Raw genomic sequence first — 24041 nt, forward strand, 5'->3', positions numbered from 1 at the left:
CGGCTTTTGCGCATTATATACATTACGGGAGCCAGTCTCGAGTAAAAACAAGTGAGACAAAGAGGCGGTCTTGTTTTTGACAAGATGTGCACTAAATCCCCCGGCCAACGCTCAATAATCAGTCGGGCTGACTTAATCAGCAAAACAAGTACGGCATCACGCTCGATGGATGGAAAATTAGAGCACGGACGCTTTGTGATTGTGGCTTAAACTGTTGTGAGGAAAATAATAAATGAATAAACAAATAAAGTAAAACCACACACTCAGTGTAGCCATTATTCTTCTGCTCTCACTGGGATGGATTGTCGTGGAGGATGAATCATCGGCTTAATGCTTTTAGCACTGCATGTTGTGAGTCTATTGTGAGTGGATGGGCTATTTCATCTTGAAGCAAGGTCTTGCTTTTGTGTACTAGAAAAATATCGGGGAGTAACTGAGTACATGTAAGCTCGCTAGTTTACTGCTAATGCAATCGGCAATGATTTGTTTGTTTTTGGAGGGGCTTGAACGGATTAACGGCATCTCCGTTCATTTAAATGGAGGAAGATGATTTGACATTTGAGTGGTTTGAATTACTAGCACGGTCAAGGAATGATTCAGAGCTTCTGCGTAGATCATTTTTCTGTTTTGAACTTCTATTTAAATACTTTTGCCATCTAAGCTTTTCAAATCAGACCACAGGAAGAGGGGGGCATTGTATTAATAGACTCCTGCCATTGACGAGTCCCTAAGGAGAAGATCCTTTCTCACGTGTATCGATCGGCGCAAAGGTCCACGCTGATTTGCATCGACGATGGCAACAAGGCCCTAATAGAAGCAAGCGTGTTTTCCAAACTGGACACATCAGGGACGCGTCACTTTATAGAAAGACTCGATGCTGAGAAGGTCAACGCTGACCGTTACAAGGAATGATGAAAGGTGCTATTGACTGGATCGATTGATCCGTCTGTCCATTCGCCTACCAAATTACCAGACCACTAATCTGACAATTTACCTATCCTATCAACCTACACAACAGTACAGCATAACGATATGACTGTTCACCAATCTAACCATCTGTCCTTTGGTCCATACACGAACCTACGATGACTTCTTGTTCTGTCCATCGAACTATACTACTTCTTATGTGAAGGGCTACCACATTTTCAAATGATCAATATTACAACATTCCAAGAAAATCACAATGTCCCCCCCATCTCTGATAAACTACTACGTATGTTTTTAGAACAGGCCTGCAGGCTACCAATTAAGTCGCAGGGGGCTATTTACTGCCCACGGGCACCATGTTGGGCAACCCTGCAAGTGTACATATTATACTAATCGTCTTGTTACCTGTTTGTAATTATTTGTTGAAAGGCTGAATTTCAATGAACGTCCTATACAGATGTATCATGAAGATGAGCCAGTGTGTGTTGCAGCCGTGATTAGCGTGTTCCCTTAATGCGGGAACTGATTAGCAGACAGCAAAGCAATTCCGTGTGTGTGTGTGTGTGCGTGTGTGTACTGCAATCAGCAGGCGGGTCATTTAGGGCGCACAAAACACTGTATAACGAACATTGTCAGCGGCGTGATCAAGCAACAAAACGCATACAATGAATAAAACAATAAAACGCACGTCAAACTCCGTGAAGAGAAAACATGCGACTACAAAAAAACAGGAGAGCTTCCACATCCTCCCGGCGAGCTATGAGGGCCAGTTTGAGCGCACGCCGCTCATGGGAGGGCCGCTGAGAACTCGTTAGTGTCAAAGATGAAAAAGAAGCTCCCATCTCCCGCCAAATGTCATTGGATGGTTTACGCCAGAAACACTTCCAACTGCTTCTGTGTGATTACGCAAAATATTGCGTCGTAGCCTATCATGAGCTGAAAAGAAAAAAAGTGCAAGGAATCAGTAATGAATGCAAATCGAAGTCTGTCAAGGGTGCAACTGAGCTTGCATGCTTCCTGACAGCTTTCTTCACCTCACCTCCCCCCCAACCCGTGTTGGCGCATTTCACTATCATGCTGCCTGTGAAAAGACCAATACTGATTTTTCTTTCTACTAAAAAAAAAACAAGAAAAAAAAAAAAACAGCGAGGCTCTTACAAAATGATTGACAACATGGTTGTGAGTCTGCAATCTAATGGCAGCTCTGACAGCGTTATCCTTTCTAGTTTTTTTGTATGCAGCAGCTTTTTTTAACGCGGGCTTCACAAATACAATCGGGCCAAATGTGAGCACTTTGCATTTTTTTGCAATCAAAGTCAGCTAAAACCCGATTGTAAAATGACAGATTATCCTAAAATACATTCCAGCGGCGTGGAGACTGTTTGAAGAGATTTTTCCTCGGACCAGACCAAAAGCATTTTCCCTTTCTCGCTATCAAAGCCATTAAAGGCCTGGTTTTTGGATGTCCTTGGCTCAAATTCAAAAAACCATGCTGAGAACACAAGACTTGCCATGATGTCTCAAATATTTAATTAATCTACTATTCACCTAGCAGCGAAAGTCTTGGGAAGATGCAAAATTCTAATTAAAATTTAAAATACTTCAAACATATTTTCAACTAGTCTGCTAGCTTAATGCTGATGCTAACACATAATCGGAAGCATAGCATCTATAGCCTAAACCTTGAATCGACAGATATTTGAAGACAAACTGCACAACAACACATTTATTCAATTCAACATGAATTAAGTCATATATTCTTTATCGTCTGTTAGGGGCTAAGACAAACACAAATGTGTTTTGGGGGAAGGCTGGAACCCATTAATGACATTGCCATTCATTTCAATGGTAAAACATGATTTGAGTGTTGACTCAATCAAGGTACCGCTGTGACTGCAGTACTGGTTTACTGTTACTTGTTATTTGTGGCAACGTTTTGCACTCATCACTGTGTGAGAAAGTTGCCCTAAAAGCCAAACTTTCTATTTTGCTGAGTTGCAAAGGTGAGGCAGGCTTGAGCAATGAGGCGCACACTCGGGCAGCGCACATTTGTTGACCGGCATCCGCTGCGAGGCACGTCTTCAGCAGCCCGTTAAACAAAAAGCGAGTTCCCGACGCGTGCGACGTGCTCTTGACATCTGCTGAGCATCCGTTTGAATGCACCTCTGCCTTCCGGCGTCAAGTTGGTCATCTCACGCATAAAAATTTTGAAAAAGCACCGAACGGCCCTGAGAAAGGGAGTCAACAGCTTGTGCATACCGCCGCATACACCAAGGTAAGGGTTCAACAGTGAATTCCTTTGGATTTTTGACGCTTTCAAAATGGTACCAAGGATTTAACGGTCAGGGTTAGAGTTCCAAACAAAGTTTCAAACATTGCTTAGTTGGCTAAACTGCATACAAAGTTTGCTCGCTTGTACTAAAGTCCACGCATGCGCACATAAAATAAATGGACACATTTCAAATGAAACGCATAATTCTTCTTTGACTTCATGGTTGCTGTGAGGGCCGCTCAGAGACAGTCGGCGGGCCAGATGCGGCCCCCGGGCCGTATTTTACCTACCTCAAGAATACGTACAAGATACTGGCTGAAATTTGGTTGGAGGCCATACGAAAGTAAATCCATAGAGTTCCTTTGCTTTTAATCTTCGGACTTTTACAAGTAAAGAGTCAGTCGACCTAAATTGGATCAAGTGCTGCATGTATTATTGAGCCACGCACTAGCGTTACTGTGGAAACGTGCTCAGTGAGGAGCCAGCTACTACATATATGATTAGTATGTACGTCCAGGCCTCTTCACGCTGGAGCCGTCCCGCTGTGAGTGGAGGCAAAGACATGCACACATGCACACACACACACACTACACGGAGGTCTTCAATTGCAGGAGGAATAGAAAAATCCAAACGCAATTACTTTTTTCACAAACATACACAAAAGCGTGAGACAAAAGTCAGCTCGTCTTTGTTGTTCTTTCGGAGTACTTGACCTTCACTAAATGTGGTGTGAATTTTAAGAAGCTGTGGTGGAAGGCATATGAATGATCCTACCTTTCCGACACAGTCTTGGTGAGTTTGCTTTTTGCTCTCATTTAAAAGTCAACAATAGAATCACCTTGACAGAACGGAGGCCCGCCCGCCACATACCGAGTGATGCGCTCTAAGGTGAGTGAATTGGACAATCGCGGGGTGGGGGGCACATGCTCTGCATTCTATTATGATTTTTTTTGTTGAACCTCAAACAACAGAACGCCATTGCCACGGAAGAAGCGGCCGTGATACAAAATTATAATAAGACAAGAAATGTAATTCCGAGCTGCGGATGGTGACCTCGTTTAAGAGTCCAAAAGTTTTTTTGGGGTGTGCCTGTTGATTTCAGAGACATTCAAATGACGTCTGCATTTTTGCGGGTTTGTTTTGTTTCGGGGAACAGAACTTAAAAGGTTTTACACATGTTGCATGTTTAACTTTTGAAGCCCAATTTGTCTCTTGGAAAATGTTATTAAAACGTAAATTATATACCTTTGAGCCATTTGACTGCAGGTTCAATCATATGTGAAGGGTAAAAATAGGAAACGCCAAAAATGTGTCATTATAAGGGGCGAAGCAGATGAGCGCATTGAGAACAACGACGCCTTTTGAAACGTGAGGATAAGACAAAAAGTATGGCGGAAGAAGCACGTTGTGTTTTTTAATCAAGCCTTATTAAGATTCTATTTGATTTGTTTTTCACTGAAATGCTTTCTGTTGCTGAGTGAATATCCTCCACAGGGTATCTTCAAATGAATAAAAAAAGAAAAAACACGGCCTTGGAGACCGGAAGATTTCAAACTTGATCAGCGGCTCTTTTTGCTCCTTTGAAATCATGTGAATTTGGATGCATGAGTTATGAATAATTGCAACCTCACAGGCAGGAAACAACACTTTCTGGCTCACTCTTGTTGTGCTCTCACATCAATAGTTACAATGTGAAGTCCCTGTTTATGAAATATTTGAAGCCTTGTCGTGAAAGACGTTCGACGTAGACGACGAAATGACGCGACTCAGATATTCCCATCACCTCTTTGGCACAAAAAGGTGACTGCACAAAGAGATAAAGTCATTAAAATATAATATCATTACAATCTTCCTTTATATATGAATTTCAAGTCCATAATGAAATTCATAACACGTGCCGGTGGGCCACTGCTGCTTCTGCCTATTTTCCTGCATAAACATTGAAACTAATAAAAGAAACCTTTTTTCAATTTTATGAAGGAAGAAAAATAGCCTTGGTGGGAGAATAATTGAAGTGGGATATTTTAAAAGCTGGCTGTGTCTTTTAAAAGATGACGGCGCTAAGTGTGATGACGTCACTGTATTCTATTGTCTGCAGCTGCTGAAAATAAGACATAACTTATAACTTGTTTTACCAATACGCTGATAAATGGGGTTGTAGAATATTGATTCCCCCTTTTTTTTTTTTTTTTACTCCTCCACTCCAGTTAGATTTGTAGTGTTTGACGTCTTAGAACGACCCTGCAGTGCTTGCCACAGTAAATGTCCGCCTTAGCTGGCACTGAGTTATAGCCTTGAAATCAGGTGGTAAATTTAGCTTATTTCCCAAAAGCAAAAGCCAAGAGATTCTACTAATGGGAAGCACAAATCCCCCCCAAACAACAACAACAACAACCGTTTGCATTGTTTTGCATGATCTCCTGGTGTCGCTTTAATTGACACATAGCAACATTGACTCACTAAAGGTCCGCAGGTAGCATTTACAAGTCGATGAGTTCAACTCGGGGTCAATGTGTCAAGTTGTTAAAGTATACGTGAAAGTTTAATGCATCTCTGCTTTTATGATGTGAAATATTCCAGTGTAATGACAAACATAATGTTTCACTTAAGCCGCCAGTTCATAAATCATGAGCCAAGTAGCAGATATAAAGCGCTATAAAAGGAAGTAGCAAATTGACGGTCGTCAGCAGAAGTGTGTGATCAATGTCCGGTCGAGCGTTCTAGCAATTCATTACCCGCGCGTGCCGCACGGCTCCTTCAGATGCCATCTCGACTGCCCTCGACGCCCTTTGTAATCGATCCGCGTGCTGGCACACGTCAGAGCCTGCGGGCAAGAACTTGCAGATGTGAATGTCACGTCAAAGTTGATGAGACCACGACACAGGGGGGAACTTAAAATGAGACAGGAGGGAGAGCACAGACCTCTGCTAAGGCCAGAAATTAATTTTGTCAATAAACGGAACATAATATGGCATTTTTCCATTATAGGTCCTATTTATGAAAACCTCTTTGCATGACAGATGGAATATAGATCAATGAAATGATTCTGTGCAAATACAATGCAAATTCATATATTTAAGTTGCATTTAAATATACTCTGCGTATACTATCCCAGTATTCTGACAGATAACGAGCTAGACAGAGAGATAGCTAGCCAGACATATATACAAGTATTAAAACACGTGTTCAGATCCTAGATTTACTTGGCCACATCAATTGTTGCTAGGTAGATTTTGTACAGCACAGGGTTCTTGTTCAGTCCCAAAACGCACACTAAAGGGCTATGAGAGAAGTTGAATTTAATTACTGCTCTGTATTAAACATTAATTCTATTACCAATGGATGTTACAGTTGAGGATTCTGCAGCTTGAACTGGCTGTAAGGCATTCAAATCTATATGATTTGGTCACATCAGTTGTTTCTAGCCAGGTTTTGTCAATCACATTAAGGAAATGAGGGTGTAACCCACTGTTTACACCAAATTTACTCAATGCTCTGCATTCAAGGTAAAGCCCGAACCACGACTGGATTTTAAAAGCACAAAGCACCAAAAACTGCACCGGCTATCAACGATGATGTTAAAGCGTTGCACACAGTCTATCATTTTTTATTCTATTGGCATTCCAGCAACATTGGCTGACTTGCAGCTACAACATCCTGGAGGCTGCCAGGGAGACTCGAGGGGTGGGGGTGGGGTGGGGGGGCGCTCCTGGGGGACCTGCTTGAGTCAGCATGGACAGACGCTTTTGCTGACTGCGCCTTGACGAGGCCCACGCCGCAAGAATATCATTACCGTACAGTATGTCCGCACTTCGGCTCAGCTGCACTCTCGCAATGGCATGGAGGGGCAACGGAAGCCAGGGAGAGCTCCCTGTAATTAGCTTCCTTGCAGAGCATTTAGCGCAAAGAGAATATTCGGTCAAATAATTGAGAGTGCAATTGGTTTAAAACAGTCCCCAAAAATGTTTATTATACAGTGGACCACTGCAATTTGGTCTCGGCCTGACAAAAATTCAATATGCATTTTCCATGCAAAATGGGAAATTTAAAACCAATGCATCTATCTTGATTACCAACCACAAGTGTCCATGCCAAGTTGGACCGTGGCCGTCGGGCCTAAATCGGATTCTCATCTTTCACATCTAATCATAATGTTTCCAATCCGCCGCAATTATTCTTCACGGAGGCGTGAAATTGATCCCAAACATTTACTTTCTTCGCCGCCGCTGCCTCTTCCTTCTCACCACCACACGGTTTGATCTTCGCTCCCCCGAGACCACTTTCGATCAAATTTAATTACACGGAGGGGCTTTAGGGGCTTAAATCTTTCAATAGAGTGGATTGAAACGAGCACACCGAGGTCATTAAGTCGATGATAGTTTTGATCACAATGATTAGAAAACAGGGGCTTGAACTGATAGTGGTGATGACGACGACTATACGTATTGACATTTTTCATCAGTTAGCTCCTCTTTAAAGACAATTAAGCAACCCAAAGGTGGTTGAAATGTATCGGCTCTGTCAAACGCGCCAACCTGTGGATGTGCCTCTATTTGTGTCGCCGACATCAACTCTATCCATGTAGCGGTTCCCCCCCCTGAATGTTATTCAAATCCCCAAATAATCAATAGGCTGGTTCACTCACCTGTACTGAAAGGTGAGTCGAGAAAAGTTGGGGAGAGTCCATCAAAACGGCCACTTCACGTTTGAAATACTATTAAGCGTCGAATATATCCATGTTTTAGGAGGAAAAACATTTATTAAATCAGCATACACTTGAAGCGAACTGTCAACGGTGTGGGAGAACTTTGGAGATGGATGTTGCAGCTGCTGACAAGCTCTTCTTCACAGTTATACAGCCGACTGCTTGGACGCGCTGGTGAGGAATGTCTGCCACCTTGTGGCTAACACTGGTATTACATCTTTCAAAGTGTGGGGGAGAAAGGCATCAGTTATGTCAAATTCATGGAATTAGTTTGATGTCTATCACGACAGGGCGTACAAAAAGATCTCAGGGATCTTAGCTGAAATTGAACAGGATGTCATCCATTTTGGCCACATGATCACCAATCATATTCCAGACATATGGGTGACCCTGATTTACAGAACCTTTAATGTGAGTAGAGAAGTGTGTCAAAGTTTGATCATTTCAAGAATTTGCCATAAAGAAATGGGCCCATTCAGCTTTAGTTTTTATTAAGAACTTCATCAAAACGGAATAAATGAAGCGGCTGGGGCAGAAAACCAATATTAAATACACTTTGGGTATCTTGACAAAGGAATGTACAACACTTGTTGCAACCTAACAGTATCTAGCTAACATTCTTTTAACTGTACTGTTGTTTAAAAAAAAAAAAAAAAAACTCACATTATTGAAGTTGCTTCATGTTATGCTGTGATTTTTGGTTTAAATCTTGCGCTGGCTCATGATGCCCCAGAGGAAGTGCTCAAAACGAGGGACGGCGGATTTTGTGGCCTCCTTGGTTGATTTCTGGACGGGCCGGGAAACCTCTTTCTCTTCGTCGTCTGTGTCGGCGAGACGCAGGCGACAGTTGTAGTCGAGCTCAGGGTCGCAGTGGGGGTCCGGCAGGATGACACCACCCTTGCCGGGTCCCCGGGCTTGGACAGCGGAGGGTGGCGCAAACTTGTTGCAGGTGGGGTCAAAGGGATGGCAGCGGGGCTCAGGTGGAGCCTGGGCCTTCTGCTGGGGGTCGATCGGGGTGCAGTCTTTGTCATAGTGCACATAGCAATCGTAGCCCTCTTTGGTCTTGCCGCGGATGCCCAGCTTGTAGCCGACCTGATTGATTGATTGATTAATTGATGGGTGGGTTTTGGTCAATACAGACAGACAGTGAAAGCATGATGCAACAGAAAATCACGAGAGTGTTCTCCCATTATGTCGCAGATTTTTTTGGGTCTATTTGTCTATCGCAGAAATCTGCTGTCTGTAGCGCTTATCTTTTTTAGAGCTATTGCAGATCGGTCTGGAACATCCACTTTGCAGTGGTACCTTGACTTATGATTTTAATTTGTTCTATGACCATGCTTGCAACTTAGAGCGGGTGATAAAATGTGATTACTCTATGTGGTCATTTTGCGTTGGACTGTTTGTCCCGCTCAATTCATAGCTGAAAGTGAATCGACTGTGCGAGGGCATCGCAGTACCTCAGTCGCCCCATTTTTCTTTTACTTCATGAGAGAGGTAGCGTGTCTGAAGCTCGCTCGCAACCAATATTCTAACTGGCCTTTATAAATCAAAATTTAAAAAAAAAGGCAGTTGGGACACTCCTAAGTCAAGGTACCAACGTATATTACTTCATAAAGAGAATGAAAAAAATGAAAGTCTAGTCGACATTACTCAGGGCGTGAGATTCAGACCTGTTGCTCGGGGAGTTGTGGTTGGGACTTGCGCAGGGCAGCGGCGGCCGCCAGTATGCAGTAGGGATCGTAGCGGGGGTCGCAGGTCAGGGGGGCGGTGACGTGGGCGGGCTGGCCTTTGGGAGCATACTCCAGCACGGGCTTGGTGGCGGTTAGTGGGTTGCAACCGGCGTCAAAAAGCGGGTTGCAATGCTGCTCCTGAGGCGCCGAGTCGACGCCCAGGCCGGCGGGCGAGGCCACGCAAAGGGGATCCGCCGGGTCGCAGGTTGGGTAGAGACGATGGTAATACCCAGTGGGGGCCTTTTGAACCATCATTGGCTTGCAATAAGGGTCCTTGGGGTCACATTTGAGGGCAGCGTAGGACAGAGCGGGACCGGCAGCGGGTCGGTAGCCGTACGCCGCCCTCAGGTGGTACTGAAGACACTCGACGTCGTCATGGTTGCAGATTCGCAGCAGCTCAGCCTTCTGTTCGTGGCTTAGGAAGGGCTCCAGGATGGGGGCGTAGTGATAGAAGCCTGTGGGGCTCTTCAGAGCCATGGGCAGGATGGGGGCGGGCGCCTTGGCTGGGGCCGGCGCCGGGGCAGCGGCAGCCTTGGAGGTCAGCGGGAAGAGGCAGTAGGGGTCCACGTAGGGGTTGCAGATCTGGGCGGCGGCGGACTTGACGGGAGCAGGCATCACCATGGCCGCCTTGGGCTTGCTGGTAGACTCTGCAATGCATTCTGGGTCGTCAGAGTCGGCGCACGCCTTGTAGATTTCGCTCAGGTGTTTGAGGTAGTGGTTGAAGGTGGGGCCCTCTTCCGTCCGGTGCTTGTTCTGAAGGTACGCCACGTACAGACGGTCCAGATCCTCAACCTATAAAGTACAAAGTCCTGCTGTAAGCATCTACAAGCAAATAATGGTTCATCAAAACAAAGGAAAAAAAAATCCCAGACTCAAAAGCGGCATGAGAAACTAAATAATGAATGTTAGTCGCACTCACCCCCTCCTGGTTGTGGCTGTCCATGAAGTACTTGTACCAGCCCCAGAAGTCTGGAGAGTGCTGGAACTGGGGCACCGCCATAACGGGCGCGTTCCTCCTGTGGCGCGCCAACGTCCTCAGGTTGGCCACCACCTCAGCCTTCACGTCATCAGACACAACACCAACTGGAAACACGGCACTCGAGATGAAGAACTCCTACGATTGCTGGAAAGTCATTCAGTAGCGTTTTTTCACACTCTAGCGTGAATAATGCATGAATCTTAGAAGTGGATTGCAGTTTTAAATTCGATTATTCCTTAAGAACACAATTATTCATTCTATTATTTATGACCTAGAGTGGCTTACCTTCATCCTCCTTGCGCTGCTCCAGTGGGACGGCCCCGAGGAACTCTGTTAAGCACACGCGGGAATCACATTAGCAAGCAAAAGGCAACTTCTCTGACAAGGACCAGATGTTGCGCTTTCCCCGCACACGGAAGAAAAAACACTGAGGCGGCCAAAAGGGCCCCCGGGGCGCGAAACGCGGCAGGTGCCCGGACCGTGGCGCCCTGGCAGCACCCGCCCTCGCTTTTAACTAGCATGTGTGTGTTTATACAACAACCGGGGGGCCACCTCCACCTGTAAAACTTCAAAGTGCAGGCCCTCACACACGCTAATTACGGCTATGCTGCAAAAGGAAAAAAATTAAAAACTGTATGCGGATGTGTTTTGCGTGCATTCCCGTGTGGAATATCCTCTGCTTTTACCTTCTGAAGTTTAGCACTCGACTCGTAAAATGGAAACTGTCTACTCAGCTGATGGGGACAGCGGCTAGGGATTTTAATATAGGGCCCTATCAAGAACCATTTTGATCATCCGTGTTGCATTTATGAAAAGATGGTTTAATATAAAACGACAGAACGAACCACAAAACTATTTTCTGGTTGCATCTTCTCCTTTTAGGGTAAACAGATTTAACCCTTGTGGAATACGTAATGCGTGATTTTAGTAACATTTTAATTTGAGATTAAAATCTATTTTATTAGTTATATTTAAAATGATGAGGTGCTAGATTCAGGTTTCGATGTATTTTTTGACTATGTCTTTAATTTAATAAATTTCCCATTATTTTTTTGATGATATATATATTTTGTCAGATGTGTATTTAACTTTTATGAGCAAGGCATTTGAATGAAATCCCTATTCATAAGTACAGTTTTTACTGTCCTAAATTTTAACACAGTTGTCATTTTTGATGACCGTAAAATCCACTAAAACCCAAAACATTATATTTATCTTTCATGCATTTCAAAAGCAAAAGCAAAAAAAACATCACCTGGTAAGAAAACGATGGCTAGAAGGAATCCAACGTGGATCAGGGAAGGCGACGCCATGCTCGTTTTGAGGCTCTTCCTGCGTGTTAAATAAAGACTGTTAACATTCTGACCTAGACGCCGACTTCAGCAGGACAAAGTGTTACCTGCGCTGGTGTTGAAGGGGTCTCTGTCTTGGGCTCCTCTTCTGCTTGTTGGCCTTAGCTGTCTGGCCCCCTATACAGTATGGGAGAGGCAAGCAGGGGCGGTGGTTTTAAGGAGCCCCCCACCCCCTAACAGATCATTAAAAATGAAAACGACAACGCCATGAGAATTGCTGGCTGGATTGGCCGCCGCCCCGACCAGCGGCAGCCCTGTCATTAGAAGCCGAGTGGTGCGGAGGGATGTGTTAACAAGAGAAGTGTTCTTTCCTGGCAGGTTTTTGCCATCAGTTGAATTTTTACATTTACATAATGGGCTTATTGGGTGGAAGTGAACAGCTGTTAGCTATTAAATCCACATAGATACAGCACACCGCTGTCAAAACCAAACAGGAGCCTTGCAAAATGGTCCTTATCCGGGATGATAACACAAAGATATTGTTCTGCAAGTTTCTCTATAGATAATGCATGGGCCTATTACATTTCCCTGAGGAATGCCACTCCACAAATTAGCTTTCAAATTTGAGTTGGGGGGTCCAATTTTGGGTTAGGGTTTGAAATAGTGGTTTTCACGACAGCATTAAGGTTACAAATTAGGGTTTGGGGTTAGTTTAAGAATTAGAACAGCTTCAAATTAGGATTTGGGTTTCAAATTAGTGTTTGAAACTAGGGTTGAAACAAAAACTTTGGGTTTCAAATTAGGATTAGGGTTTCAAATTTGGGCCAAGGAAGTGGTTTCATATTCAAGCTTGAAGCCTGACCTACGATTCCAGGTTAAGATTTAAAGCAAAGGTGTGTAACAGTTTGAAAAATAGATTTTGCTTTTAGATTAGAGTTTTGAAGGCACAATATTCTGTCTCTGATTAATAATTTAACTGGGTTTCATCCATTTCCATTTAACCGATGACGAGTGCGCCAACACTTTTTGTCAGTGTAAACAGCATGGGGAAAAAAAAAAAGTACAGCACATAAATGATCATTCAGTTTATGATTTTCCTTGAGGCGCCGCCATGCTTTTTATGGTAGAGGCACTAAGGAGTGATTAGAGGAAGCAAACTTCCTAACCAGGACACACTAATGAAGCTAAATCTTGCTGCTACTTGGTGGAAAGTTGAGCCATTAAGCATTCCACGATGCTTGTGGATGCTAAACATATATACAAAACTTGTGTATTGTCAGTTCTTTTTCTTCTTTTTTCTTGGCAGTTGGCTTAATGTCACATTACTGCCACCAACTGATATTGTCCTGCCACTGCAAGGAAACCAATGTGACCTGATGGTGGCGACACCACAGTAGGCCTACTTCATAAAAGCATCAATTAATGTCATAATTAAATACCATCTCAGTCTTCCGTGGTGACGTGTCTCTTCGACTACATCGACCACTAAAAATAAAATATGCGTTGGGAGCCCGTAAAAGAGCCTCATGCTGCTTGGAAACGAGACGCTCATGTAAAGGCAGACCCTTGTAAAAGCGACGTGGCGCTTGCGAAGAACATGGAGCAAAAAATCTGGCGCCAATCCCCTGTGATTTCCTCAACTACCAAAATATGAATGTACTTTTTTTTTGCACTGGCTGAAAAAGATACTTAAAAAAATAAACAGAGAACTACTAGAATCAAATTAATACTTGTGTGGTTGGATATAGCACAGTCATGACCCAGATACCAGGCAAACGCGCCCTCTAGTGGTTGTCACAAGGCATGATACTAACACACCACTCATCACTTGTCATGTACAACATGTTTACAGGAGCCCATCATATGTATAATTACTAGCCAGGTGTTGCCAGGCGAAAGAATTTGGGGGATGTGAAGAATCCCACAACATCTGCAGGTTGAGTTTTAAAAAGCAAAATGACAACAGAAGGAAAATTGTATGTCATTAAGCCATGCAAGCAAAATGGCGGGTCTGCACTTACTTGGAAGAATGTTCAGTATGAAGGTCTTGATTTGCACGATCCATCGCCATCTGTCACTGGATGACATCGTCCAAAAACAGTTCCTCGAAATCTGCATGGGCAAACCCAATGGTGAATATAACAATACTTTACAAGTTGTGTCACAAACGATAAAGTGCATTTCAAAAAGCAACCAACAGCACGTGACAAGATATCCAAACAGGAAGTAGACGTGTATTACCTCAATGGACTGCAATGATACTGAAACAGGAAGCAGATATGACCCAGATGGGCTGCAGATGATAGTGGCAAGAACATGTCATATTAAGACAGCCGAGTTTGTTGTGGAGGCCATTTTAAAGTAGGTGTCGTCTCCTGCCTGTGGGCATCAAAACAGTGTAGCTACAACAGCAGGAATCTCCTTGAAAACCTCTCTGAAACACTCGTTAAACATCTTAACTTTGTGTGATTTCTATCCTGGGGCCGCTCAGTTCAAACCACTCAGACCTAACTGCATCTTTGTTTTTAATGAGACTTCATTCATATACAAGGAGTCTGGAAACATAGCTAAGATTGCATACAATGGCGCTTCGAGATGCCAATGACCCGACTAATGAGTTTTTTAAGATATGAGCCGTTTTTTAATTTTTTAGCCTGTGAGATGAGGTTTCACGCTGTTTATTGTCACTCCCAGTTGAACTCAACATAACACAAGGAGAAGCACACATTGTATATTTAAATCATGCATTTCAGTCAGCTACCAGAATGCTAATGCTAAATATCATCTATGTTGCGGTGCTGTAAGCCAGTAAGCAATGGACTGAACTCAAACGGTGCAGCAACACATGTAGACAGACAATAAAAACGAACTCCTCCCCTCTCAACAGAAGCGCTACTAGAAAAAGTATTATAAGAGCTGGTCATCATTCCAGGGCGCGTCTTTGTCACAGCCCTGCTGCTTGGTGTCCATCATGCGTATGACGTCAATGTTGTTGTTGGCAAAGGTCTCCTTGGCGCTGTCAATGCTTGTTTGGGGCAGCGTACGCGTGCGGCTCAGGATCCAGGCGAAATCCAGGTGGAAGAGACGCAGGATGTCAGTACAGGAGTACACCAGTGCCGTGTTCACGTAGTCGGTGGACAGGATCCAGTAGGGAGAAAATGGCAGCACTGATGGATACATGCATCGGTAAGCGACAGTAATATAAAATTTTTCATAGAGGGTAATAAATATATGCTCGTGAGTGACATTGTCTGTCTACATATGTTGCTCCACCATTTGTGTTCAAGTATCAATTGCTTAAAAGGGTTCTGAAACATTTCTTTGGGAAAAGACCATTTACGAGTGTTTTCACGTGACAATTTGAGAGTGTTTGTATATTTAATAAAGGGATTGATAAGATTTCACTCAACTCACCGTAAGAGAAGCTTATTCCAAGCTTGGCAGGATTTTTCTGATCCTCAATGACACCGGTTCCTTCGATTTTTCTGAGCTCTCCTTTCCTGTTGATCAATACGATTCTTGTTATAATCCCGGAAATGTCATCGTAATCACCATCTTGTCACTCACAGTATTTCCGAGCTGACCACTCGAATGGATTTGTCCCCTCTGAACGTAAAATTGGTCTCGATGCAGCGTCCCTTCTCAAACTGCGTCGGCAGTCTGGCGATTTCGTACCACCTCCCCATGAACTGTGACAGGCACAATGATTGTTGTTCATTGTTGATTAATCACACCACTTTCATAACCTGAACATGACCTTGACCCCTGGTGGTTTCCTTTCCTTTCCAAAAAGGGCTGCCGCATAAATTAGAATTACCTGTTTGAGGTTGAAGGCGGCTTGAACATCGGGTTCAGGGCATGGACCCCAGTGAGGCACCTGACCTCTGACGAGAGGTACGATGAATGCCACCAGTGCCAAAAACAGCTTCATGATGAGCTTCACCTTCGACACCTGACAAAGATGAAAAATGCTATGTTGTAATCCCACATATGCTGCTTTATTTTGTAATTGAAATCAGGTGTCTTGCGGCACTCTATAGAATTGCGTCGTCACGCCGCGTCAAAGCTATTCCCATTATGTGTTAGCATTAAGCTAGCAGACAGCAAAGTTGTTTTGAATAGACAATTCTCTTTATTTTATGTTTAGTTTGACCGTAAACTTTCACTTGGAGAGGAATTAAAGCTTGAATCCCCATTTTTGCTATTCTGTAAACAAAATGGATGACAGGACATCGAATTCAGACATAACACATCAATATCATTTAAAAATACCTGTAGGCTAGTTTGCGTGATTAAATCTGCTTATGGCAAAACTCGTTTAAAAATTATGAGAGTAAGTTCTTACCTCCGAGGTGGTCAGGCAGAAGTGTTACAGCGAGTGAGAGTTGCTTCACAGTGCGTCATCAATTGTGCCTTTGTGCTGGAGCCTTCACTTTATTTCAGACTTGAAGTCAACTATTAGCAGCAAATTGGAATCATGAGGGACGTAGCGGCACATGTTATAAAACTATCTTGATTGGGTCTTTGCTGTGCTACATACAAACATTTCTTTGAATTCTGAAGGGGGTTTTTGCTACAGCTTTATATGTAGAAAAAAATGTAGAGCATGGAGAGAATCTCAAAGACAATACATTTTTGATGGGTCCATGAAATGGTGACTATGTCCTTAAAATGGCCGCTTCAAAGCACAATGGCAGACTTCCTGTGTTTTTCCAAGTTTTTTTTGTGGTAATATATAGCATTTCTATGACAAAACTGATACGCTAATAGTTCTCAGCCTATTGGTGCCGTTTCCCGCGGTATTTTGATGACAACAGCATGTTCCCAAATGTGCCGCCACTCAGATTGAAGGCTTATTTTTGGGATTATTCAACCTAAACAATCAGCTCACAGTCAACAAGAGGTCAACAAGATTTAACCAAGACGTAATGCTTCCACTTTAGCGGGATTAGGCGGCAGTGTGAAACGTCCGGATGGCAGATTGTAGCTGTAATTAGAAGAGGACCAAGCAGAAAGAGTGTCTTGTTTGTCAATTTATAGCCATGGAGGTTAAACCCGCTGTGATCCTTTTGCCTCACTGTGACTCTATAATGCCGCCTGCAAACAAGATGGACAGAAATCCCTCATAAAAAGCTTACACAGATTCCTAAATGACCAGTTTAGATGTTTTTTAAGTCCTAATGCTTAATTCCAAAGTCCTTTATTAGGCCTTTTGGAGCGCAAAATGTTGCTAGTATCGCTCGTGGTAGGCTATCATTTATTGACCAATTGTGATGTCATGCCTGTTTACAATTTAAAAGGGGCGACACTGGGTTCTGTTTGAAAAGTACAGGCATTAAAAAAAAAAATTACAAGGACTCTACCATTATTCCTTTGGTGCGCTAATTAAGTGGAAAGTCTTCATCTCTACAGAGCAGGCTGATCAGTTATTGAGGGCTGGTGAGTTTATTAGCATACTTTCATTCATTATTCTTATTATTGTGAAAAGCTGATGTTCTAAAGAAAAAACAAGTGCAGATCAGTGCAGAAAAACATCGAGACAAATTCATCTCTGATCGAAACGTTCCCTAAAATGTTTTTTTAAATTTGTTGCCGATTGACGGAGTTAGCCTCTTTCACACAGAGTGCCAATAAAGGCGAGCAAATTATTGAAGGCTGGTGAGGCTCTTGCATTCATTTCTTTCGTTCTTTGCTAACTTCTACATGAAAGGCACAGAAAAAATAAATGCAGGCTCTTGGCATGAAAGCATCGTTATGATTTCATTTATCCACTTTCAGCCCAATATATTATTCAAGTTTATTGAGGTTATTTGAATGCCTTTATTTGTTCCGCTTCACTGGGTTTCTGTGTGAAAGGCATGGCTAAATGAATGTTGTTGCACCAATGTCCAGGAGGCTATATAACTACGTATATATGGCTACATGACTTCATCTATCTATCCACTGCAATGCAACCTATTTCTGAAGGCTATCGGGGCTAGCCACCCGCCTTCAGCCGTCCCGCTTCGCTGTGCTCTGTATGAAAGGTCAATAAATGTGGACTCTACCGTTAAGTCTTAATTTTGCGGAAACGTTGGTGGCCATGGACAGTGGTCCCGTTTAGAAAACACGCCTCAAAGGCAGTAGCGGCTGGTGGGCACAAACTGTCATCTTAGGAGGTCTGAGGAGATGATCTGGCCAATTTAGAGGGAATTCTAATAAAGAACCACCAAGCATGTTTGGGCCAATATGTCGGCACCCCGTTGATTGCAACACTCTATCAAATAAAAGGCACAAACAAGACTTATGGAAGGATTTTCCAAGCGTTGCGGCATCAGGCTTCTGAGCGGGAGGTCTTTGCTTATTTTGCCGGTGCAAAAAGGGAGCTAAGCATTTAGGTGTCTTAACTATGGCCTAAAGTGCTAACAAGGGATTAGTGAGGTAAACGTCCAAAGAGGTTTAGCGCTTAAGGAGCAGTGCTGCTTCAGTAATTACACATGAGTTTTTTGCAAGGTGCACCCGGGCAGTTGGACGGGGGAGATCGCAGTGATGTCAGGGCGAGGGAGGGCTTACCGCCGCGGATAAGGCACGCTAATGGAGATGAAACCAATCGGTATTTAGAAGGTCTTTTTTAGTTAAGGCAGTTAGGCAGCTGGCTGGTGTGGCGGGAAGCTGAGAAAGCGTTGAGGGACGGAACGGGACGCTTCCAATCGGATGTTCAAAGCTGTTTTTTTGTCTTATTTTCTTATCGGTTCTGAACTGACACAAAGATTCGCTCGCTGGATTTTCAAGGTGAGTCCTTCCGGAAAGACCGTGCTGAAATGGAAGCACTTGACATGATGCTGTACATTGTTAGTTTAAACAGCATCGGCGTCCATTTCATCAATTGACAAGTGTCAGATTTGGTAACTTCATCTTGATTTGTTGATGCAGGATAATCAGGTGACTACTCTCAACCAATCAGCAAATGGAAAAAAAAAAAAAGATTTTTATCGAGCAAAAAATGACTTAAACTAGACCTGTTTTATATTGTATGGTTTAAAATGTATTGAGTAGTTTTGGAGGGAAAGGAACAATATTCGGTAACTTAGAACATTTAAATAAAAACAATCTATATTTTTTTGGTATGTCTTGTAGAAACCATATGTGGTACCTTGAATTGAGTAAAACTGGAAACACTTAGGAGCCACAGAATCAAGCAACTTCTCCAAAGTAATTTTGATTAAAAAAAGGAAAGTAAAGGGGTGTTTATCTTTCCTTCAATTCGAATGAATGTTCTGCAGAAGAGTATCGTATGATTGATGGGTTTGCAAGAGGATTTACCCTGCAACCCTTTTTAGGCCTTGACCCTGCTTTAATTGTTCAATCACCGCTTGCCACTGACAAGCTGCGTATAATGGAATTGTCCATGTGTAACTGAGAGTCTCTGAAGCTTTACTGCGTGTGCGTGTGGGCGTGCATGTATATTTGTGTGTATGCGTGTGTATGTGTTTGTCAGGAGGATTAAGAAAAGGCGAGACAATGTCTGATATGACCTCCTCTATAGGCTGCAGATAAGTCGTCAGCAATTTTTCCCTTTAATTCATTCTTGTAATGGGATTACGTGGGCAACAGTAAGTCCCAAGGAGTCCAATCCCCTGCGCATTAGGCAGCCAGCCGCCTGTCACACAAATACTGCCAGCGCTCGCTCACCTTTCGTTAAGGCTATTCTCTTTTGAAAATAATAATATTACTTAGGAGGTTGGAGAATTGTTCTCGAATTGTTCTGAACTATTGTTTACACACCAGTATTGAGAATAAATCGACAATGAGGTGAGGTGAGGTTATTTGCCCCCCCCTCCACATAATTAAAAAGCAATACAAAGAAAGAATTGTTTAATAATAATGTAAAAAATGTGGGTTATTAATACAGTATCAATCATTTTGTTTGTATTTACATTTTTTTTAATGAATTGTAAATATTTTAATAAATAATCATTAATGAAGCAAAAATAAATTGATGAATGACAGGATTAACTGATCCCTTTTTCTCCTATTTTGAGTGTATTCATATTCATGAGTGAATTATTACCATTCCAACAAGACTGTTTTGTTAAACAACCATAAATAATCTCTAAACTTCCCCTGAACCCGAATTAAAAACGCCTCTCATTTTTGTTTGCTGCGATCGCCTCAGGGTTCATGAAACATTTTTTTTTCATATTGATTTTGTTGCCACAAATGTGGCAGGATTAACACAATTTGATTGTTTAAATGTTGAGATAATCCCATAATCCTTAAACAAGCGAGATGCGTTTCCTTACAGCGGCCCACGAGCAAAGAGTTGACTGCACACAAAACTACATTTCTGAGCGTATGGCATATGTCTTGGACGGCGAAAAAAGGAACGCAGGTGTGTCATGCTGGCCGCATAGCACCACATCAACCGACTGTGCCCCCCCCCCCCCATATTTATCCCTGAGGTGTTTCTAGGACATCCTGGGTGCTAATTGGGGCTAATAGGCTTTGCACTCAGGGTGTCTTGTCCAGGATGCTTACAGACAAGGTTTGCTGGGGGTAAAACTCTAAACGTGAGGATTACCTCCGACACATCCTGTTAAAGTGCTGTATAGCCACGATTTAGCTAATAGGATCCAGGGGGAAGTGTGGGGGAGTCGAGTGGGGACGGCGGGGAGGAAGGTGGGAGATGGGATAGGAGGGGGGGGGTCAGCAGATGTAGCTGGCAGACTGTTGCTTGACTAGCGGGGGGATTACAAACCTCGGATAAGATGCTTTGAGAGGGAACACTTGAGAGGTAGTCATCATGCGCAAGGTTAGTGGCAGGGGACAGCATTTGCACAAACAGTAAATAGACATGATGCAAGTTTGTAAAGGTAAACATTCAGTCAAATGCGGAGGTGGATTACTGCTGGTTTTAACAGTATTTAATAGTGACATGCCAATACTAATGACTTGGCGTAGGTGGTTGTTTGTTTTTTTTTTTAGATAGTATTTAAGCATTTTATGAACTGCTGCCTCTTGGTGGTGCATATGAAGAATAGCAATGTTTACTCTTCGAGACAGCCATTTTTCTTTTCATCAATAGAAAATTGATGAAATTACATTATACTGTAATTCTAGCTAATTTTGAAGCCTCCTTTTTTCATTGGTTTTCTGTTTTGTGCAGCATCCTCGTGGTGGCCCGAGGAGCGTACTATGACCCCTCGCGAGCAGCTGAGGAAGATGACGGCGCTGGGAGAGCAGGGAGCTATGGATGAGAAGCACTGGTACCGGCTGGTCAACGGCATGTCGGCAAACGGTAAGAAAGGAAGGAAGGACGACTATGCGATTTTCTTAATGGTATTCCGGTAACCAAGTGTGTGTGTGTGTGTGTGTGGCAGAGTTAAGGCAGAGGCAGGAGATGATGCTGAGGAACCAAATGGCCATGGCGCCACAGATCCTCACTCAGGGTCAGCAGAGGTTACAGGGTGTCCCGACACCATTTGAACCTCGTTTTATGGAAAGGTTCGGGAGGCTCCAACTAAAGTTTTGGTGATCTTATCTAAGTACAACATCAAAAATTAACCTACCTCCTCTCTCAGGGAATTAGTACCGCCAGTCGAGATGGTACCACCGGATGGAAGACAGATGCACATGGGATCTCACCTGGGCCCCCCGCTGGCGCCACCTGCTGGCGTCCTACCGGGGCGAACCTTTCCAGGACCAGGTGAGAACACACACACACACAGAGTTTCCAGTCAGTTTGTTTCTCATCCCTAAGGTTAAGAGTGTAATGTGTGTCTTGGTTTCAGCTGGCTATGGCTTCCTGCCCTCGGAGCCCATGGAAACAGCTGCCCGACGACAGGAGCTCATTCACAAGCAGAACATGGCCAGGTGAGTGCATGGTCAACATCAAACGAAAGATTCAACCAAGTACAATGAAACGGAGATGCGCCGCATGGTAGATGGTTGTGGATCCTCATCTTCCGTTTAGGCCTTTCTGACTACATCATGAACATATACTCCAACAATGAATGTCTTGTGAACTGGTTGGCAAACTCCAAGTACCCTCTAGTAGTCTAACATGGAACTTTTTGGAATGTGGGAGGAAGCCAGAGGACGTAGAGTGTCTTTTCATCTTGTGTTCAGAATGGAGATGAACGCCATTTTGCATCAGAAAGAGCTGGAGAACGCCCACCAAAAGGGTCTGATGGGCATAGAAAACCCCATGTCGTACCCCTCCAACCCCATGGCCTTCAGAAACCGCCAGCGCATGCCCGATGGCCACGACGTCTTTGTCCACCGGCCCACGCTGGACGACCTCCACTCAAACGGCATCCTTATGACAGCCAGCCCCTATCCCCCGATGGGCACGCTGCACAGAGAGCGGGGCCGCCGGGTGGGCAGGCGGCCCACCGCGCACAAGAGCGTCGACCACCCCGGCGGTCACGTCAAAGGCCCGGCTGAAGACAAAAGCGTGGAGCGGAGTCCCGGGGGTGCATCTGGCGGGGAGGAGAAGGAAGTGGACCTGAAGGGGGAAGTGGGAGAGGAGTGTTCTGTCAGCAAGGCGCACCACCCAGCCAAAGTGGACTCTGAAGCGGCTGCAGGAGGCAGGAAGATCTACAAGGAGGGCGAGGTGGGCCTGCGTAAGGGCGGCGCTCCGGACCAGCGCGTGGATGCCAGCAACAATGGAGCCAATGACAAGGACGCGCCCAGCCAGTGTGCCGCCTTCCAAGACAAGTTCATGTATCCACCCCAAGGGGGGATGCCTTACATGTTCCCTGTTGCCGGGAATGGCTTCCTACCTGCCGGTGCGTTTGAAAACAAACATCGCTCAAATGATTAGTGATGATAGGATGATGAAAACAATTGGCTCCTCAGGTCCGCCCAATGTCTTCCTAAACGGTGATGAGGTATCTGAAGACATTCGGAAGTGGAGCGTCAATGACGTTTACAACTTTATCACCACCATTCCTACATGTTCAGAGTACGCTCAGGTGGGTGTCTCCATTTGCGTTCTCTTTTCCATTCAATGCTGTCACGCTCACAAAAGAAAACCATTTGACCGTGCAGATGTTTAAAGACCACATGATTGATGGTGAGACACTGCCCCTGCTGTCAGAGGAGCATTTGCTGGACACACTTGGACTTAAACTGGGGCCTGCTCTAAAGATCCGCTCTCAGGTAATGTCATCAAATGGAAGAAACTATCATGTAATATAATGCAGTGTTGTGTAATCTAATGATACTGTCAAAAAAACTCAAATGAGAATAATTGACTAAAATGAAAGGAAATCAATCAAATTAACTTTCAATTCGACAAAATAATAAATGTCATGAAATAAAAAATGTAACTAAATGAAATGGAAGAAAATGAAAAATAGATTGAAAATTAAACAAATAAAATAAAGCTAAACCAGTCGATTAAAAAAAATCACAATATACAAAGTGGATTGCATAAAATCTGAATGAATACATCTAGAATAAGTCAAGTCTAATCTATTTGGTGTTCTCTCACCTCAACAGGTGTCGAGGCGCACGGGCAGCATGCTGTACATGATGAACCTTCCGCTCCCCGCTGGCCCCTTGCAAGGCGCCCCAGACAACAAGCCTGGCGACCATTCATCAGAGATGGGTTCACCTGGGAACTGTAACAGCGAAGAGATGATTGTCATGGCGGCGAGCCCCCGGGAAGCCATCGACGTCCTGAAACCCGCCGAGCACCTCTGCGAGCCGGACAACACTTCCCCTCGAGCTAAAGAGTTAACCGCAGAGCCCATTTGAACTCTCTGGTTAGCCAAAACAGCAGCACAAGTTCATTGATGTATTTATTTATGTAGCGTCATTGGAATTTGATACACCCTTTTGAACTGTTTAAACGGATTGTAAATAAAGGTTTGTTTTACATTGCATTACTCACTTATTAAAGTGGTAATAGATATTTATTGTAATTATAGATCAACGCCATGTCGGAAAATCACAATACAGTGGTGCCTTGATACAGCACGAGTTCTTTCCATTACCACACTCTTAACTCCGATTGCACATATCTCAAATCATCTTCCCCAAATAAATTGAATGCGAATGCCATTAATACACGCCCCCCCCCCCCCCCAAAATAAAGGTTGTGTTATGTGGGGTTTTCTTTTTAACAAGAACGATAGAACTGTATAAT

At 43.8% G+C, this 24041-nt stretch overlaps 3 protein-coding genes across 13 annotated transcripts in view; 1 reads left to right on the top strand and 2 right to left on the bottom strand.

The window, feature by feature from the left end:
• Window positions 1-8036, bottom strand: part of LOC119137159 (RNA-binding Raly-like protein) — a 32886-nt gene extending 24850 nt beyond the window's left edge. For 8 of the 9 annotated variants that reach the window (XM_037276247.1, XM_037276249.1, XM_037276243.1 and 5 more), the window contains exons 1-2: window positions 7845-8036; window positions 5935-6023 (exon numbers count right to left, since the gene is read on the bottom strand). The gene's annotated coding sequence lies outside the window, so the exon portion shown is untranslated. Of the gene's footprint in view, window positions 1-3973; window positions 4040-5934; window positions 6024-7844 lie in introns of those variants that run through there. The other variant, XM_037276244.1, reaches the window with a different exon arrangement.
• Window positions 8037-8374: 338 nt separating this feature from the next.
• On the bottom strand, window positions 8375-21568 carry LOC119136799 (apolipoprotein D-like). 3 transcript variants are annotated; one of them, XM_037275553.1, is made up of 8 exons: window positions 21457-21538; window positions 14150-14287; window positions 12016-14020; window positions 11872-11948; window positions 10902-10946; window positions 10557-10720; window positions 9578-10429; window positions 8375-8996 (listed from the first exon to the last, which is right to left on the bottom strand). In XM_037275553.1, the coding sequence occupies exons 4-8, from the start codon at window positions 11927-11929 to the stop codon at window positions 8607-8609; spliced, it is 1509 nt and encodes a 502-aa protein (XP_037131448.1). In that variant the 5' UTR covers window positions 11930-11948; window positions 12016-14020; window positions 14150-14287; window positions 21457-21538; the 3' UTR covers window positions 8375-8606. The 3 variants fall into 3 exon arrangements, with proteins under 3 accessions (XP_037131448.1, XP_037131449.1, XP_037131450.1); XM_037275554.1 differs by lacking the exon at window positions 14150-14287 and having other exon boundaries at window positions 21457-21537; XM_037275555.1 differs by lacking the exons at window positions 8375-8996; window positions 9578-10429; window positions 10557-10720; ... (2 more) ...; window positions 12016-14020; window positions 14150-14287 and adding exons at window positions 14527-15075; window positions 15323-15408; window positions 15476-15597; window positions 15726-15860; window positions 16254-16363 and having other exon boundaries at window positions 21457-21568.
• Window positions 18590-23776, top strand: samd7 (sterile alpha motif domain containing 7). Its single transcript, XM_037275552.1, has 9 exons — window positions 18590-18679; window positions 21054-21185; window positions 21268-21391; window positions 21469-21593; window positions 21679-21760; window positions 22016-22677; window positions 22748-22863; window positions 22940-23050; window positions 23393-23776. Exons 2-9 carry the CDS (start codon window positions 21083-21085, stop codon window positions 23648-23650), a joined length of 1581 nt encoding a protein of 526 aa, XP_037131447.1. The 5' UTR covers window positions 18590-18679; window positions 21054-21082; the 3' UTR covers window positions 23651-23776.
• The last annotated feature ends 265 nt before the right edge of the window (window positions 23777-24041 follow it).

Source organism: Syngnathus acus, chromosome 17, assembly GCF_901709675.1.
Source record: "Syngnathus acus chromosome 17, fSynAcu1.2, whole genome shotgun sequence".
Classification (NCBI taxonomy): domain Eukaryota; kingdom Metazoa; phylum Chordata; class Actinopteri; order Syngnathiformes; family Syngnathidae; genus Syngnathus; species Syngnathus acus.